General features: G+C 55.0%; 1 protein-coding gene across 3 annotated transcripts in view; it reads right to left on the bottom strand.

Annotated features, from left to right (window-relative positions):
- Positions 1–1,244: 1,244 nt before the first annotated feature.
- The window catches only part of DFNB31 (deafness, autosomal recessive 31), a 79,608-nt gene continuing 66,234 nt past the window's right edge, over positions 1,245–14,618 (bottom strand). For all 3 annotated transcript variants that reach the window (XM_014952299.1, XM_014952298.1, XM_014952300.1), the window contains exons 9-13: positions 9,547–9,618; positions 6,013–6,610; positions 4,180–4,358; positions 2,659–2,781; positions 1,245–2,029 (exon numbers count right to left, since the gene is read on the bottom strand). In XM_014952299.1, the coding sequence (XP_014807785.1) occupies positions 1,847–2,029; positions 2,659–2,781; positions 4,180–4,358; positions 6,013–6,610; positions 9,547–9,618 (1,155 nt within the window). In that variant the 3' untranslated portion in view covers positions 1,245–1,846. The remainder of the gene's footprint in view (positions 2,030–2,658; positions 2,782–4,179; positions 4,359–6,012; positions 6,611–9,546; positions 9,619–14,618) is intronic.

Raw genomic sequence — 14,618 nt, forward strand, 5'->3', positions numbered from 1 at the left:
GCGATGCCAAGGGCGCCCGGGCTCCCTCGCCCTGTCATGGTCCCTCAGCTCAGAGCCCCACGGGAGAGGGATGGACACGCTGCTGGCAATTCCTGACTCCTGACATCCATGATCCCAACGGTGTCGGGGTCTGGAAGGGCTTGGGGAAGAGTGGAGCAGCCCTCCCACTGCTTGCCCACACACCTCAACCTTGCCACCATCAGAAAGCCTCCAATTTACTTCTGATTCCTGATGCCACCTTCCCTTCTGGGCGATTGGTGACTTCACCCATGGGACACTGTGCCCCACGGATGTCCCCTTGGAGCCAGGAACTCTGCCATGTGCTGGGGGAGCTGGGGGTGTTCAGCCTGGAGAAAAGGAGGCTGAGGGGAGACCTTCTCACTCTCTCCAACTCCCTGAAAGGAGGGGGTAGCCAGGGGGGGTCGGTCTCTTCTCCCAAGGAACAGGCCATGGGACAAGAGGAAGTGGCCTCAAGTTGCACCAGGGGAGGTTTAGGATGGATATTGCCTACAAGTATCTAAAGGGTGGGTTGAAGGAGGAGGGAACCAGACTCTTTTCAGTGGTTCCCAGTGAGAGGACGAGGGGCAATGGGCACAAGTTGGAACATAAAGGGTTCCACTTGAATATGAGGAAGAACTTGTTTGGGGTGAGGGTGACAGAGCCCTGGAACAGGCTGCCCAGGGAGGGTGTGGAGTCCCCTTCTTTGGAGATTTTCAAGACCCGCCTGGATGCTCCTGAGTAACATGCTCTGACAAGCTCTGGGTGGTCCTGCTTTAGCAGGGGAGTTGGACTAGATGATCTCTGTGGTCCCTTCCAACTCTAAAAATTCAGTGAAATTCAGTGAAATTTGGAAAAATTTCTTCACTGAAAGGGTTATCAACCATTGGAACAGGCTGCCCAGGGCAGTGGTGGAGCCACCATCCCTGGAGGTATTTAAAAACCAGGCAGACATGGAGCTGAGGGAGGTGGGTCAGTGGTTTTGGCAGTGTTGGGTTGATGGTTGGACTTGATGATCTTAGAGGTCTCTTCCAACCCAGACGAGTCTATGTTTCTATGTAGCTGCTTTCTGGAGCTGGGAGGGACTGGATTTACCCAGGATGGGGTGAACCAGCCCCTCAGTGTCCCTCTCAACCAGGATGGGGTGAACCAGCCCCTCTTTGCTCCCTGCTGCCTTCCCCACAGCTCAGCCCACAAACGAGCTGACTCAGCTTTGTCCCGGCCCCCAAGAAACCCCAAGAAACCCGGCCTTTTTCTAACCGGATAGATTTATTGAAAAATTAAAAGCACAAGCTCTGTATATATAAATACGACGACTTTGCCAGCGATTTACAAGGCCTCCAGTTCCTCTCTCAGCATCCCCCACCCGTGGATCCCTCAGCCACCCCCCTGGGTACGGGGACCAGCACCCGAGGGGGGGGCAGCAACCACCCAAAAAAAAAAACCCCTCCAAACCTGAGCCACGGGGCCACCTTGCTCTGCGTGTGGCACTCAAAGTGACAGCGGGGACACCCACACCTCTGCTGTCCTCCCTCCCCGCTCCCCAACCAGGCCGAGGGGGGAGAGGGTGTCCCCAAAGAGCAGCTCCCACCCCCAAAGAGGAGAGGGATGAAGACTTTGAAGGGACGTGTGCTGAGTTCTGCCCGTTCTCAGCCTGCCCAGAGTCTGCGGGTGGGCGAGGGGACATTTGGGGACGAGATGGGGATGGATGGGGGTGTCTTTACGTGCAGCGGGCGAGGGTCCTGCCTGGTGGGACGTCGCTTTCACACCTCAACGCTGCCTTTCATCCCTCTTCCAAGCCACGTTTCTCCCCAAAAAAACACCACCCCACCCTGATGGAGGGGGCACCCTAAAGGGCGACGTTGAATTCTGTCACCAAAAAATCGATGTAGTCCTTCTCCTTCAGCTTAAAGGCCTCGGCGATGATGCGGGCGGCCTCCCGATGCTCCTTCCCCCGCAGCCCCGTCCCGTTCCCCTCCAAAATGACGTGACCCACCTTCAGCTTCCCGCAGTTGTGGGCCGAACCACCACGCTGCAGGAGAGAGATGGTCACCTCGTGGTCCCACCACCCCTCTAGGTCAAGCCAGGGATGAAATATGGGGAGGTTGGAGGGAAATGTTTCATCTCCGTCGCGTTCAACCCTGACCCGGCGTCCGCCGGGTCAGGGTTGAACGCGACGGAGATGAAACATTTCATATTTGGGGAAGAAGGGATGAATTTGGTTTCCCTCCTGCTCTGAAGAACTTGAATTTTGCCCCAAGTAAACAGCGGGGAGACAGATCCCCATGGTTCAGTTCCCCACTTCATCATCCTCCCCCCTCCCCACCCCCCAATCTTTTATCTGAGCAGATAAAATAAGGGAGTTTCCAGACATCTGGAGACATCAGCCAAGCTTCCTGGGGGCTGCTCAAACCCCCCTGTGAAATGTCTGCAGTAAATCCTTCGATGTGATTTATGGAATGGGATCATCCACGGGACACAAATGCAAACCCCCCACCCCCAGCAGAGTGATGGGTCTGATGTCTGGGGAAATACAAGGCCCTAGAGGGGGGAAATAACACCTCCCAAATCCCCACGTGGCTCCGAAGGGACTTTCCTGATGCCCAGGGAGGAGAAGGAGGGGATGTGCGCTGAGTTGTGCCCGTTCTCAGCCTGCCCTACCTGGATGGTGACGATGCGGGGCAGCGGCTGCCGCGTGTTGGCTCCCCCCTCGATGGCGATCCCCAAGGTGGGCGCGCTCTTGGACACTCGGATCAGGCAGGAGGTGGGCTCCAGGAGCCCTGGCTGTGGGGAGAGAGGGCAGCGATGCCAAGGGAGCCCGGGCACCCTCGGCCTGCCATGGTCCCTCAGCCCAGAGCCCCACGGGAGAGGGATGGACACGCTGCTGGCAATTCCTGACTCCTGACATCCATGATCCCAACGGTGTCGGGGTCTGGAAGGGCTTGGGGAAGAGTGGAGCAGCCCTCCCACTGCTTGCCCACACACCTCAACCTTGCCACCATCAGAAAGCCTCCAATTTACTTCTGATTCCTGATGCCACCTTCCCTTCTGGGCGATTGGTGACTTCACCCATGGGACACTGTGCCCCACGGATGTCCCCTTGGAGCCAGGAACTCTGCCATGTGCTGGGGGAGCTGGGGGTGTTCAGCCTGGAGAAAAGGAGGCTGAGGGGAGACCTTCTCACTCTCTCCAACTCCCTGAAAGGAGGGGGTAGCCAGGGGGGGTCGGTCTCTTCTCCCAAGGAACAGGCCATGGGACAAGAGGAAGTGGCCTCAAGTTGCACCAGGGGAGGTTTAGGATGGATATTGCCTACAAGTATCTAAAGGGTGGGTTGAAGGAGGAGGGAACCAGACTCTTTTCAGTGGTTCCCAGTGAGAGGACGAGGGGCAATGGGCACAAGTTGGAACATAAAGGGTTCCACTTGAATATGAGGAAGAACTTGTTTGGGGTGAGGGTGACAGAGCCCTGGAACAGGCTGCCCAGGGAGGGTGTGGAGTCCCCTTCTTTGGAGATTTTCAAGACCCGCCTGGATGCTCCTGAGTAACATGCTCTGACAAGCTCTGGGTGGTCCTGCTTTAGCAGGGGAGTTGGACTAGATGATCTCTGTGGTCCCTTCCAACTCTAAAAATTCAGTGAAATTCAGTGAAATTTGGAAAAATTTCTTCACTGAAAGGGTTATCAACCATTGGAACAGGCTGCCCAGGGCAGTGGTGGAGCCACCATCCCTGGAGGTATTTAAAAACCAGGCAGACATGGAGCTGAGGGAGGTGGGTCAGTGGTTTTGGCAGTGTTGGGTTGATGGTTGGACTTGATGATCTTAGAGGTCTCTTCCAACCCAGACGAGTCTATGTTTCTATGTAGCTGCTTTCTGGAGCTGGGAGGGACTGGATTTACCCAGGATGGGGTGAACCAGCCCCTCAGTGTCCCTCTCAACCAGGATGGGGTGAACCAGCCCCTCTTTGCTCCCTGCTGCCTTCCCCACAGCTCAGCCCACAAACGAGCTGACTCAGCTCATTAAACAAGAGGATAAATAACCCATCAAAGAGGGGTTGGTGAGCCCATGAGCAGAACCAGCAGATGGCTGGAGGAGGCAGTGGGGCCCAGCACTGCCCCTTGGCAGCCCTGGGTGCCCACCTCCCACCCACGGCAGCACCCCCAAGGCCCCGGGGCACCCAGCCTCACCGGCTTGGAAGCCCCTTCTGCCACCCCCTCGCTCCTCGTGGCCTCCTTGAGGCTTCGGCCTTTCCCAGGGCCCGGCTGCCGGCTCTTGTCCTTGCCGCTCGTCTCCACCTCCCCGATGTCCACCCCGCTGTCCTCGCTGAGGGTCTGCCCGCTGTCCGACAGCTGGGAGAGCGTGGAGGCTGGGGAGAGACGAGGGCCGTTAGAAGCTGGGCAGCACGGCTCCGTGGCCAGCCGAGCACCCACAGGGCCACCGATCAAGAGGGAGGACCATCTCACCCGCTCCCAGGGCTGGGCAGGTTCCCTGGGATTTTAGATCTGGATTTAGAAGGGGGATCCCCCAGAGAACCCCTCCTGAAGAGCAGAGCTGTGCACCTGGACCTCAAACCCATGTCCAGGATCCATCCCAGCTCCCAAACTGGGATGGGGGGAAGAGAGTGAGGAGCTCAGGGATCCTGCTGGAGGCCAGTTGGAGCCAGCCCATACTCAAGACCAGGGTCTGGGAGGTGATGGAGACAGACCCGAGCATAGAGGAGACCCCAGGAAGGACCTTCCTCCCTTTGGAGGATGAAGACTCTGGGTGCAGATGGAAACTCTGGAAAATGAGTGGCCGGAACCTGAAGAAAGGGCTGAGGATCCGGCAAATCGCTGCGGGACTTGGAAGAGTTGGGGTGACACTGGTGAACACCCCCCGGGCAGGGGCAGAGGGGGGCACTCCAGCCCCTCAGCCATCACCCCGGGCCCCCGTTGCAGTGTGACGATGGTGCCACAGGAGGGCGACAAAGCCCCTCGCATCGGGTCCCAGGGAGCCCGGACCCACATCGGGCATTTCCCGGGGGGGTGACCCGGGTTTGGGGGCGCTTTGGGCACCCCCAGAACCGAGGGGTCTCAGCCGAAAGCAGAGCCCACCCTCCCGGGCACCCTCAGGGCTCCAGGGGTCCCAATCCCGCTAGACCAGAGCCATTCCCCGAGGGACCAGTGGAGCCCAACACGCTCATCCCTCACTTCCACCCCTTTTCCTGGGATAAATCTGATCCCCAACCTCTGTGTGGGCACAACCTTTTTTTGGTTGTAAAATCTGGGGGGGTAAATTTTTGGGGGGTAAAATCTGGATTTAATGGGAAAACCCCAGAATTGCTGCTTTTTTTTTGTTGTTTTGTTTTTCCTTTCCAAACTCTTCCAGAAGCAGATTTTATTGTGTAACACAACAAAAAGCCCACACAAATTAATTGCAATCAGCTGCCTCACGGGGCTTGGTCTTTAAGTGAAGGTCAGCCTGAATGGCCCAGGGAGGCTTTGGAGAGCCCTCCGAATGCCTGGCTGCCAGGCCCTGGGCTTCACAGCTTCTCCAGCGTGGCCAAAAAGCCCAGTTCTGAGGGTTTTATCTCAGAGAAGAACCCCACTGCTGCTAACGCTGCGAGGGGGCTTTATGTGGTCCCCAGATTTGCACTTGGTGGTTGGTTTTTTTTGGCCATGATGCTCTCAAGCTGCTTTTCTGCAATTGAAAATTCCTCTCAGAACAACAGAAAAAAAAAGGCCAACCAAGGCACAGGTACCAAACACCATCACCAACCCAGGCTCTGTGGCTTTCACCCCAACCCTACTGACCTGGAGTTTGAACCAAAATCAAGATGTTTCCCCCTTGCATCTCCTCCCAGCCCACATCCCCCAGCAAGGGGGAAGCCCTGCCACCAAGCCCACCAGGGACCTGCAGCTCCACACAGGTTCTTCCTCTTCCAACTCCACCAGTTCCTGCCCTCGAGAGCTCTCTCTTCTGTTTCTCTCTTGAGAAACACCCCAGAAAGGGGTTTTTTCACCCGTAACGTTGACACCCACCTCTGGCCTGGGGCAAGGGCCTGACTTCGTTGACGTCGGGCTCGCTGTTGGGTTGGTGCACCTCCACCATGATGAAATGCTGGTTGGCCATGGCCTGGGGGCTGCCCTTGTCCGGTGGAGGGGGTGCCGGATGGGACGGGGGAGGAGGAGGGGACGGGGAAGGAGGGCTCTGAAGCCCACCAGCTGCAGGGCCTTCTGGGGATGGGCTCTTCAACCTGGTTGGGGACTGGACCCTGGGGAAGGGGCCGATGGGGTGTTGGTTGACCAAGGAGAGCTGAGCATCCATTTGCCTCCTGGAGCTGTGCAGGGCTGGGGAAATGGTAGCATAGATAGCACTTGGGGCAGACTCCTCGGTGGATGTGGAGGCCGTGGAGGTCACGCTGACCGTGTCCTTCTCGGGGTGGCTAAGAGGGGGCGTGGGGTTTCGGGGGGCCACAAAGAAGAGGCCTGACTGAGAGGACTCAGAGGAAGGGCGCTTGGGCTTGTCTTTCCCTGGGTTCCTGTGCTGGGCAGCAGAGGGGTCCAGCATCTGAGGGGCTGAAGGAGGAGGTGGGGGCTTGAAGTTGGGTGGTTCATCCGGGAAGGAGGAGAGATCATCCTGCCAAACCAAGAAACAGAAGCCTTTAGGACACCAGGCTCAGCTGTGAGACCTTCCCCAGGCCCATGGTCACCTGCATCTGCATTCTCACAGGGACCGTGGCAAAACGAGCTGATTTTCAGAGAAACACCTTTCTGATCTTCCTGGCACTCAGAATATGACTCACAAATGAGGACAATTAGAGGACAAACTAACCCATCTTTTGCTCTGGTTTGCACAGATGCTACCCTTGTTCAGGCAGCCAGCATCCTTCATCCTAACTGGTCTAATTAATTCACTCCAGTGACTGCAGTGACATCCAGGGGCGGGTGATGCAGCAAAGAGCTACAGAAGCTGAGGCAAAACTTGGTATTATCAATTTAATAGAATCAGAGAATCATGGTATGGTTTGGGCTGGGAGGGACCTTGAAGACCATCCAGTTCCACCCCCTGCCCTGGGCAGGGACACCTCCCACCAGACCAGGTCACTCCAAGCCCCCTCCAACCTGCCCTTGAACCCCTCCAGGGATGGGGCAGCCACAGCTTCTCGGGCCAACCTGGGCCAGGCTCTCACCACCCTCACACCAAAGAAGTTCTTCCCCACATCTCAGCTCCATCTCCCCTCTTTTAGTTTAAAACCCTTCTTCTGCATCCCATCACTCCCCTCCCTCATCCAGAGTCCCTCCCCATCTCTCCTGGAGCCCCTTGAGGGACTGTAAGAGGCTCTAAGGGATGAGGTAGCCACAGCTTCTCTGGGCAACCTCAGCCATGGTCTCGCCACCCTCACAGCAAAGAATTTCTTCCAATACCTAACCTAAATCTCCCCTCTTTCTGTTTAAAACCATTACCCCTTGTTCTATCACTACTCTCCCTGATAAATTTGCCTCCAGCTCCTACCCAAGGCGCAGTGCCTTACCAGGGAGATGTCCGGCAGGGTGTTGATGCTACTTTGGTGGCCATCTCCACCTCCCTCCAACTCTGAGGTGTTCTGAGAGGGCAAAAGAAGGAAGAGAAACCCAGGTCACAGCAGCGAGGAGCAACCACCATGGTGCCAGCATGACGGGGAACATGCACTGCCCAAACCCCCCGCGCAAGGCCAGCTTTCACCCAAAGGTTTTGGTTCCCTGGGAGGTTCCCTGGAGACTCACATGCACGAGCAAAGCAACCTGGTTGGGAAAATGACTCTCCCAAGCCAAGAAGGGTGCTCAAAGCATGCTGTGAACCTGACCTACCAGGGCCATTTCCTCTCTAGCAGAGGAGCATCCTCCTCAACTCAAATCTCAGCTCCTCTCTGTAATTTGGACGGAGGGGAGGAACTCGGTGGGGCTGCAGGTTGAATACCTGGATCTTTCCCAGGAGAAAGGGCAATGACAAAGTCTAGAAGTTCCCTCCCTCGCAAAGCAGAGCAGTCGGTCCCAGGTGCAAACAGAGCCACTGCCTTCTATTCGTGAGTCATGTTGTCATTACAAAATGTCACAACACGGCTCTGAACACACCACAGCTCCAGAGATCAATAAGGGCTTTGGGAATCTGTCTGTGTGGGGGCAGCTGTCAGTCAGGAGGGACCCAAGGAGAGGACGCTGGATACTGTCAAACGAAGAGGCCCCCTGGCTAAGTAACAGAACTGGGCAGAACTGGGGGGGTTACGGTGGAGCCTGGGTCTGGAGCTCTGCCCTGAATCATAGAATCATTGAGGTTGGAAGAGACCCTTGGGATCATCGAGTCCAACCATCTCCCCTACTCTACAAAGTCCTCCCCTACACCATATCCCTCAGTACCCCATCTAAACGTCCCTTAAACACACCCAGGGATGGGGCCTCCACCCCCTCCCTGGGCAGCCTGTTCCAATGCCCGACCACTCTTTCTGGGAAAAATTCCTTCCTAATGTTCAATCTAAACCTCCCCCGTTGGAGCTTGAAGCCATTCCCTCTCGTTCTGTTCTATTAATCAACCAGTGTACCTGTTTTCTCTCAACAATCTGCAACTTGAGATTCTGTACCACCTCTTAATGAATATCCTCATTTCCTCTCCCCACAGCATTATCCAGAGATCCTTACCTTTCCATCGGAGGTGGTATTGATCCTGTAGTGGTAAACACGTCCTTCGTACCTGAGCGAGATGGATAGCTGCCCCGGGCTGCTCTCGCTTTCACGAACCAGGAAGCTGCCATTGATGAGACTGCTCAACAGATACTCTGCTGCACTGCGTGACACTGGGCCGTGGTACCACGAGTGCTTGGTTCATCCGGGAAGGAGGAGAGATCATCCTGCCAAACCAAGAAACAGAAGCCTTTAGGACACCAGGCTCAGCTGTGAGACCTTCCCCAGGCCCATGGTCACCTGCATCTGCATTCTCACAGGGACCGTGGCAAAACGAGCTGATTTTCAGAGAAACACCTTTCTGATCTTCCTGGCACTCAGAATATGACTCACAAATGAGGACAATTAGAGGACAAACTAACCCATCTTTTGCTCTGGTTTGCACAGATGCTACCCTTGTTCAGGCAGCCAGCATCCTTCATCCTAACTGGTCTAATTAATTCACTCCAGTGACTGCAGTGACATCCAGGGGCGGGTGATGCAGCAAAGAGCTACAGAAGCTGAGGCAAAACTTGGTATTATCAATTTAATAGAATCAGAGAATCATGGTATGGTTTGGGCTGGGAGGGACCTTGAAGACCATCCAGTTCCACCCCCTGCCCTGGGCAGGGACACCTCCCACCAGACCAGGTCACTCCAAGCCCCCTCCAACCTGCCCTTGAACCCCTCCAGGGATGGGGCAGCCACAGCTTCTCTGGGCAACCTCAGCCATGGTCTCGCCACCCTCACAGCAAAGAATTTCTTCCAATACCTTATCTAAATCTCCCCTCTTTCTGTTTAAAACCATTACCCCTTGTTCTATCACTACTCTCCCTGATAAATTTGCCTCCAGCTCCTACCCAAGGCGCAGTGCCTTACCAGGGAGATGTCCGGCAGGGTGTTGATGCTACTTTGGTGGCCATCTCCACCTCCCTCCAACTCTGAGGTGTTCTGAGAGGGCAAAAGAAGGAAGAGAAACCCAGGTCACAGCAGCGAGGAGCAACCACCATGGTGCCAGCATGACGGGGAACATGCACTGCCCAAACCCCCCGCGCAAGGCCAGCTTTCACCCAAAGGTTTTGGTTCCCTGGGAGGTTCCCTGGAGACTCACATGCACGAGCAAAGCAACCTGCGCAGTACCAGCATGACAGGGAACATGCACTGCCCAAACCCCCTGCGCAAGGCCAGCCTTTCACCCAAAGGTTTTGGTTCCCTGGGAGGTTCCCTGGAGACTCACATGCACGAGCAAAGCAACCTGGTTGGGAAAATGACTCTCCCAAGCCAAGAAGGGTGCTCAAAGCATGCTGTGAACCTGACCTACCAGGGCCATTTCCTCTCTAGCAGAGGAGCATCCTCCTCAACTCAAATCTCAGCTCCTCTCTGTAATTTGGACGGAGGGGAGGAACTCGGTGGGGCTGCAGGTTGAATACCTGGATCTTTCCCAGGAGAAAGGGCAATGACAAAGTCTAGAAGTTCCCTCCCTCGCAAAGCAGAGCAGTCGGTCCCAGGTGCAAACAGAGCCACTGCCTTCTATTCGTGAGTCATGTTGTCATTACAAAATGTCACAACACGGCTCTGAACACACCACAGCTCCAGAGATCAATAAGGGCTTTGGGAATCTGTCTGTGTGGGGGCAGCTGTCAGTCAGGAGGGACCCAAGGAGAGGACGCTGGATACTGTCAAACGAAGAGGCCCCCTGGCTAAGTAACAGAACTGGGCAGAACTGGGGGGGTTACGGTGGAGCCTGGGTCTGGAGCTCTGCCCTGAATCATAGAATCATTGAGGTTGGAAGAGACCCTTGGGATCATCGAGTCCAACCATCTCCCCTACTCTACAAAGTCCTCCCCTACACCATATCCCTCAGTACCCCATCTAAACGTCCCTTAAACACATCCAGGGATGGGGACTCCACCCCCTCCCTGGGCAGCCTGTTCCAATGCCCGACCACTCTTTCTGGGAAAAATTCCTTCCTAATGTTCAATCTAAACCTCCCCCGTTGGAGCTTGAAGCCATTCCCTCTTGTTCTGTCACTAATTACCTGTGAGAAGAGACCAGCACCAACCTCTCTACAGTGTCCTTTCAAGTAGTTGTAGAGAGTGATGAGGTCTCCCCTCAGCCTCCTCTTCCTCATACGAAACAGCCCCAGCTCCTTCAGCCGCTCTTCATATGATTTGTCTTCTAGGCCCTTCACCAGTTTCGTTGCCCTCCTCTGCACTCGCTCCAGCACCTCCAGATCTCTCTTGGATTGAGGTGCCCAAAACTGGACACAACACTCGAGGTGTGACCTCACCAGTGCTGAGCCCAGGGGGACAATCACCTCCCTACTTCTGCTGGTCACACTATTTTTGATACAAGCCAGGATGCCGTTGGCTTTCTTGGCCACCTGGGCACACTGCCAGGGGTGAACCTTGAATAGGCTGATCCCAGCTGGTCCCCAGTCCAGCCCTGAGCCTTGGACTGGACCTGCTTTGCCCCAGGCAGGCACCAGGTACAGTCCTGGGGGATGCTCTCCACAGCTCCAGCTCCGCCTGGGTCCCCCCCAAAAGCAAACCCAGACTCAGCTTCTCCCCCTTCCCACAGTAACTCCTGAGCTGGAGAAGTGTCTCCTGCTGCTCAGGAAGGGTGGACTTCATTTCCATCACGTTCCCGGGATGTTTGTGTGTTTGTGCCGGAATGGGCAGGGTACAGTTTGTGTTTTAACTGCCTGTTATTTATTGCAGGGTAAACAACTGATTAGTTGAAACGCTGGTGCATCTGCATTTCCCCCATCTGCTGGAGGCTGCTGCTGTGCCTGGAAGATGTTAGCGTCCCAAAATAGACACGGGAGACAATTAAGAGCATTAGAGAAGCAGCAAAAACATTGATGGAAAGTGCTTTTATCTCTGTGGCTTCAGAAGGAACCCTGGAGAATGAGAACTAAAAGAAATGGCTTGTTGAGAGAGTGATGGGGAAAGCATTAGCTTGGGGAACCACTCTGTCCTCTGAGGAGGGTTAATTTTATCATCAATTAATGCAACGTACAGGCAGGTGGATGGGAAAGGGAAACATCCTCTGTCCCTTCTTGGGTTGGTGTGTCCAAGCCAGGGCAGAAGACAGATTTGGCTGAAACACACGGCAGCAGGGACAGAAAGCCTAGGGTTCAGCCAGACCTGATGTGCCACAGGACTGAGAAGGTCCAAGCACTGGCAGGAAGGACGGGGAGATACCATATGTCTGAGGCTGGAGAAGAGGCAGGTAGGGATATTTCAAAAGAATAAAATGATTGTGAACTGCTCCGGGCTGTGCACACCTGGAGCAACAGGAGTTGAGATTTAATTGAAGTGCCGAGGAGTTTAAAAAGCTCAAGTGCCCAGGCAGCACTACAGGCCGGGGGCAGAGTGTCTGGAGCTGCCTGGCAGAAAAGGACCTGAGGGTGTTGGTCGACTGTCAGCTGAAGATGAGCCAGCAGTGTGCCCAGGTGGCCAAGAAAGCCACCAGCATCCTGGCCTGTGTCAGGAACAGCGTGGGGAGTAGTGAGGTGATTGTCCCCCTGTACTCGGCACTGGTGAGGCCTCACCTCAAGTACTGTGTCCAGTTTTGGGCCCCCTACCATAAAAAAGACATCGAGGTGCTGGAGCGGGTCCAGAGAAGGGCGACAAAGCTGTTGAGGGGTCTGGAGCACAAGTCTTATGAGGAGAGGCTGAGGGAGCTGGGGTTATTCAGCCTGGAGAAGAGGAGGCTGAGGGGAGACCTTATTGCTCTCTACAACTCCCTGAAAGGAGGGTGTAGAGAGGTGGGGTCGGTCTCTTTTCTCAAGTCACAGGCGACAGGACAAGGGGAAATGGCCTCAAGTTGCGCCAGGGGAGGTTCAGGCTGGATATTAGGAAAAATTTTTTCACTGAAAGGGTTCTCAGCCATTGGAATGGGCTGCCCAGGGAGGTGGTTGAGGCCCCATCCCTGGAGGTGTTCAAAAGACGGGTTGATGTGGTGCTGGGAGGTCTGGTTTAGTGATGATGCTCCTTGTTTGTTGTGTGGGTGTCTATTTTTGTCAGTTAGGTTGACGGTTGGACAAGATGATCTTTAAGGTCCCTTCCAACCTAGAAGATTCTGTAATTCTGTGCCATCCTGTCCCTGGGTGATGCCAAGGAGCTGAGATGATCAGCCGGACAAAACCGTATGGAACTGCACCAGAGGATTCGCCACTGAGCTCCCTCCTTGTGCCATCATTTTCTCGTTAACGAGAAAGCTGCTCTGCAGAAACCTGCCCAAGCATCACCCCCCCCCAACACACACACCAGCCCACCTCCAGAGCGTTTCATCCAGCCAAATGGCTGCGTGCACAAGGCGAGGAGCCAAGGTGGGGATGGTGGCATTTCAGCAGCAGCCTGGTGGCGTTTGGCAGGGTCTCAGCTGTGTCCCCAACACTTCCCTCTCCAGCCCTGCCTCTGACAGCCTCATCCTACCTCCAAGAAGTCATTGAGCTCTTGGCAAATGCCTGAGGAGCAGAGCCATGAGATATGAGTAACTGAGATATGAGCCCTGAGATATGAGCCCTGGTGTCTTCTCCCAGGTAATTAATGACAGAACGAGAGGGAATGGCTTCAAGCTCCAACAGGGTGGGTTTAGACTGGACATTAGGAAAGAATTTTTCACAGAAAGAGTGGTCGGGCATTGGAATGGGCTGCCCAAGGAAGTGGTTGAGTCCCCATCCCTGGATGTGTTTAAGAGCCATTTAGATGTGGGGTTGGGGGACATGGTGTAGGGGAGAACTTTGTAGAGTAGGGTAGATGGTTGGACTCCATGATCCCAAGGGTCTCTTCCAACCTAGACGATTCTATGATTCTATGACTGGGAGCAGGGGTCATATAAAACATATATGTAAAATAGTCATAGTGAAATGGCTACTAAATGGAGAAGATGCCCCTAAAATCTGCCAGTGCCATCTCCCCCAGTCCTGCCACCGAACTCTGTGCCCATCACCGTGACATCAAGCCCATCCTAGAGGACACCATGTGCCGTGTCCCAGTCCTGGCCTCGTAGCTAGGACTGGTCTGCACTGGGATTTGGCTCCTGCTGGCAAATGGAGGGTGGGCACAGGCAGCTGTCCCCAGTGTCCCCCTGCCAGCCCAGCCAGATGCCCCCCCCCGAACAGCCAGGGACAGACACTGCCTCATCTTCTTCTGGGCACTTCTTTTTTCTGCTGAACTGTGCAAGCAGGAGATTTGCCTTTCCCCAAGCTTAGGACTTTTGGGGGCAAAAGCAATTAAATCGAAATTGCTCTGGGCTATAAAATGTAATGGCTTTTAAGCTGAGCACATTTGCTTTCAGGAATTGGCTATTTTAAGATTCTGCTTTCCTGGATTTCCCTTGAAAGACCCCACGTGCCGCTGCTCTGAAAAATGAGTAATTATTGAGGAGGCTGCTCCCTCCTGCTGTCTCCCTGCTCCTTTACCCCATCTATTTTCTAGTTACTTATAGAAATTGGGGGCCAGACGAGGCCCTTCCAGCCCCTCCGCAGGGTGCAGCTGGAAAACTTCTGTCCTTCTTCTCTTTAACACGGAGCCATGGAGCTGGAGAGCATCCCTCAGACAGGCAGCCACTTCCCATTCGCAGATTAAGTGGTGGAGAAACTGCCTCCTCCCCGGGGAATACAACCCAACCTTTAATTAACCTCACAGCTCCAAATGAGTCCCTTATTTTCCAGTTACTGCTAACGAGAGCTTTGCAGAGCTACTCAGCCTGACTCCTCCCGCAGGGTTTACATTTTGAACGACTGCTCCAGTCTGAGAATAAGCCCAGCTTTCCTCCTCTCTCCCCGTCCCTCTCCCACCCCACAAGGCATCCATAGGGCTGGAGGAGCCCCACAGCCCCCACAGCCCTGCCCCAGCCTGAGCACGGACATCTCTGACATCAGGGTGACACAATGGTGGCCATGGGGTGGCTTCACTCTGTCCCCATGGCCCAAGAGGATC

Source organism: Calidris pugnax, unplaced genomic scaffold (genome assembly GCF_001431845.1).
Source record: "Calidris pugnax isolate Ruff unplaced genomic scaffold, ASM143184v1 scaffold135, whole genome shotgun sequence".
Lineage (NCBI taxonomy): Eukaryota > Metazoa > Chordata > Aves > Charadriiformes > Scolopacidae > Calidris > Calidris pugnax.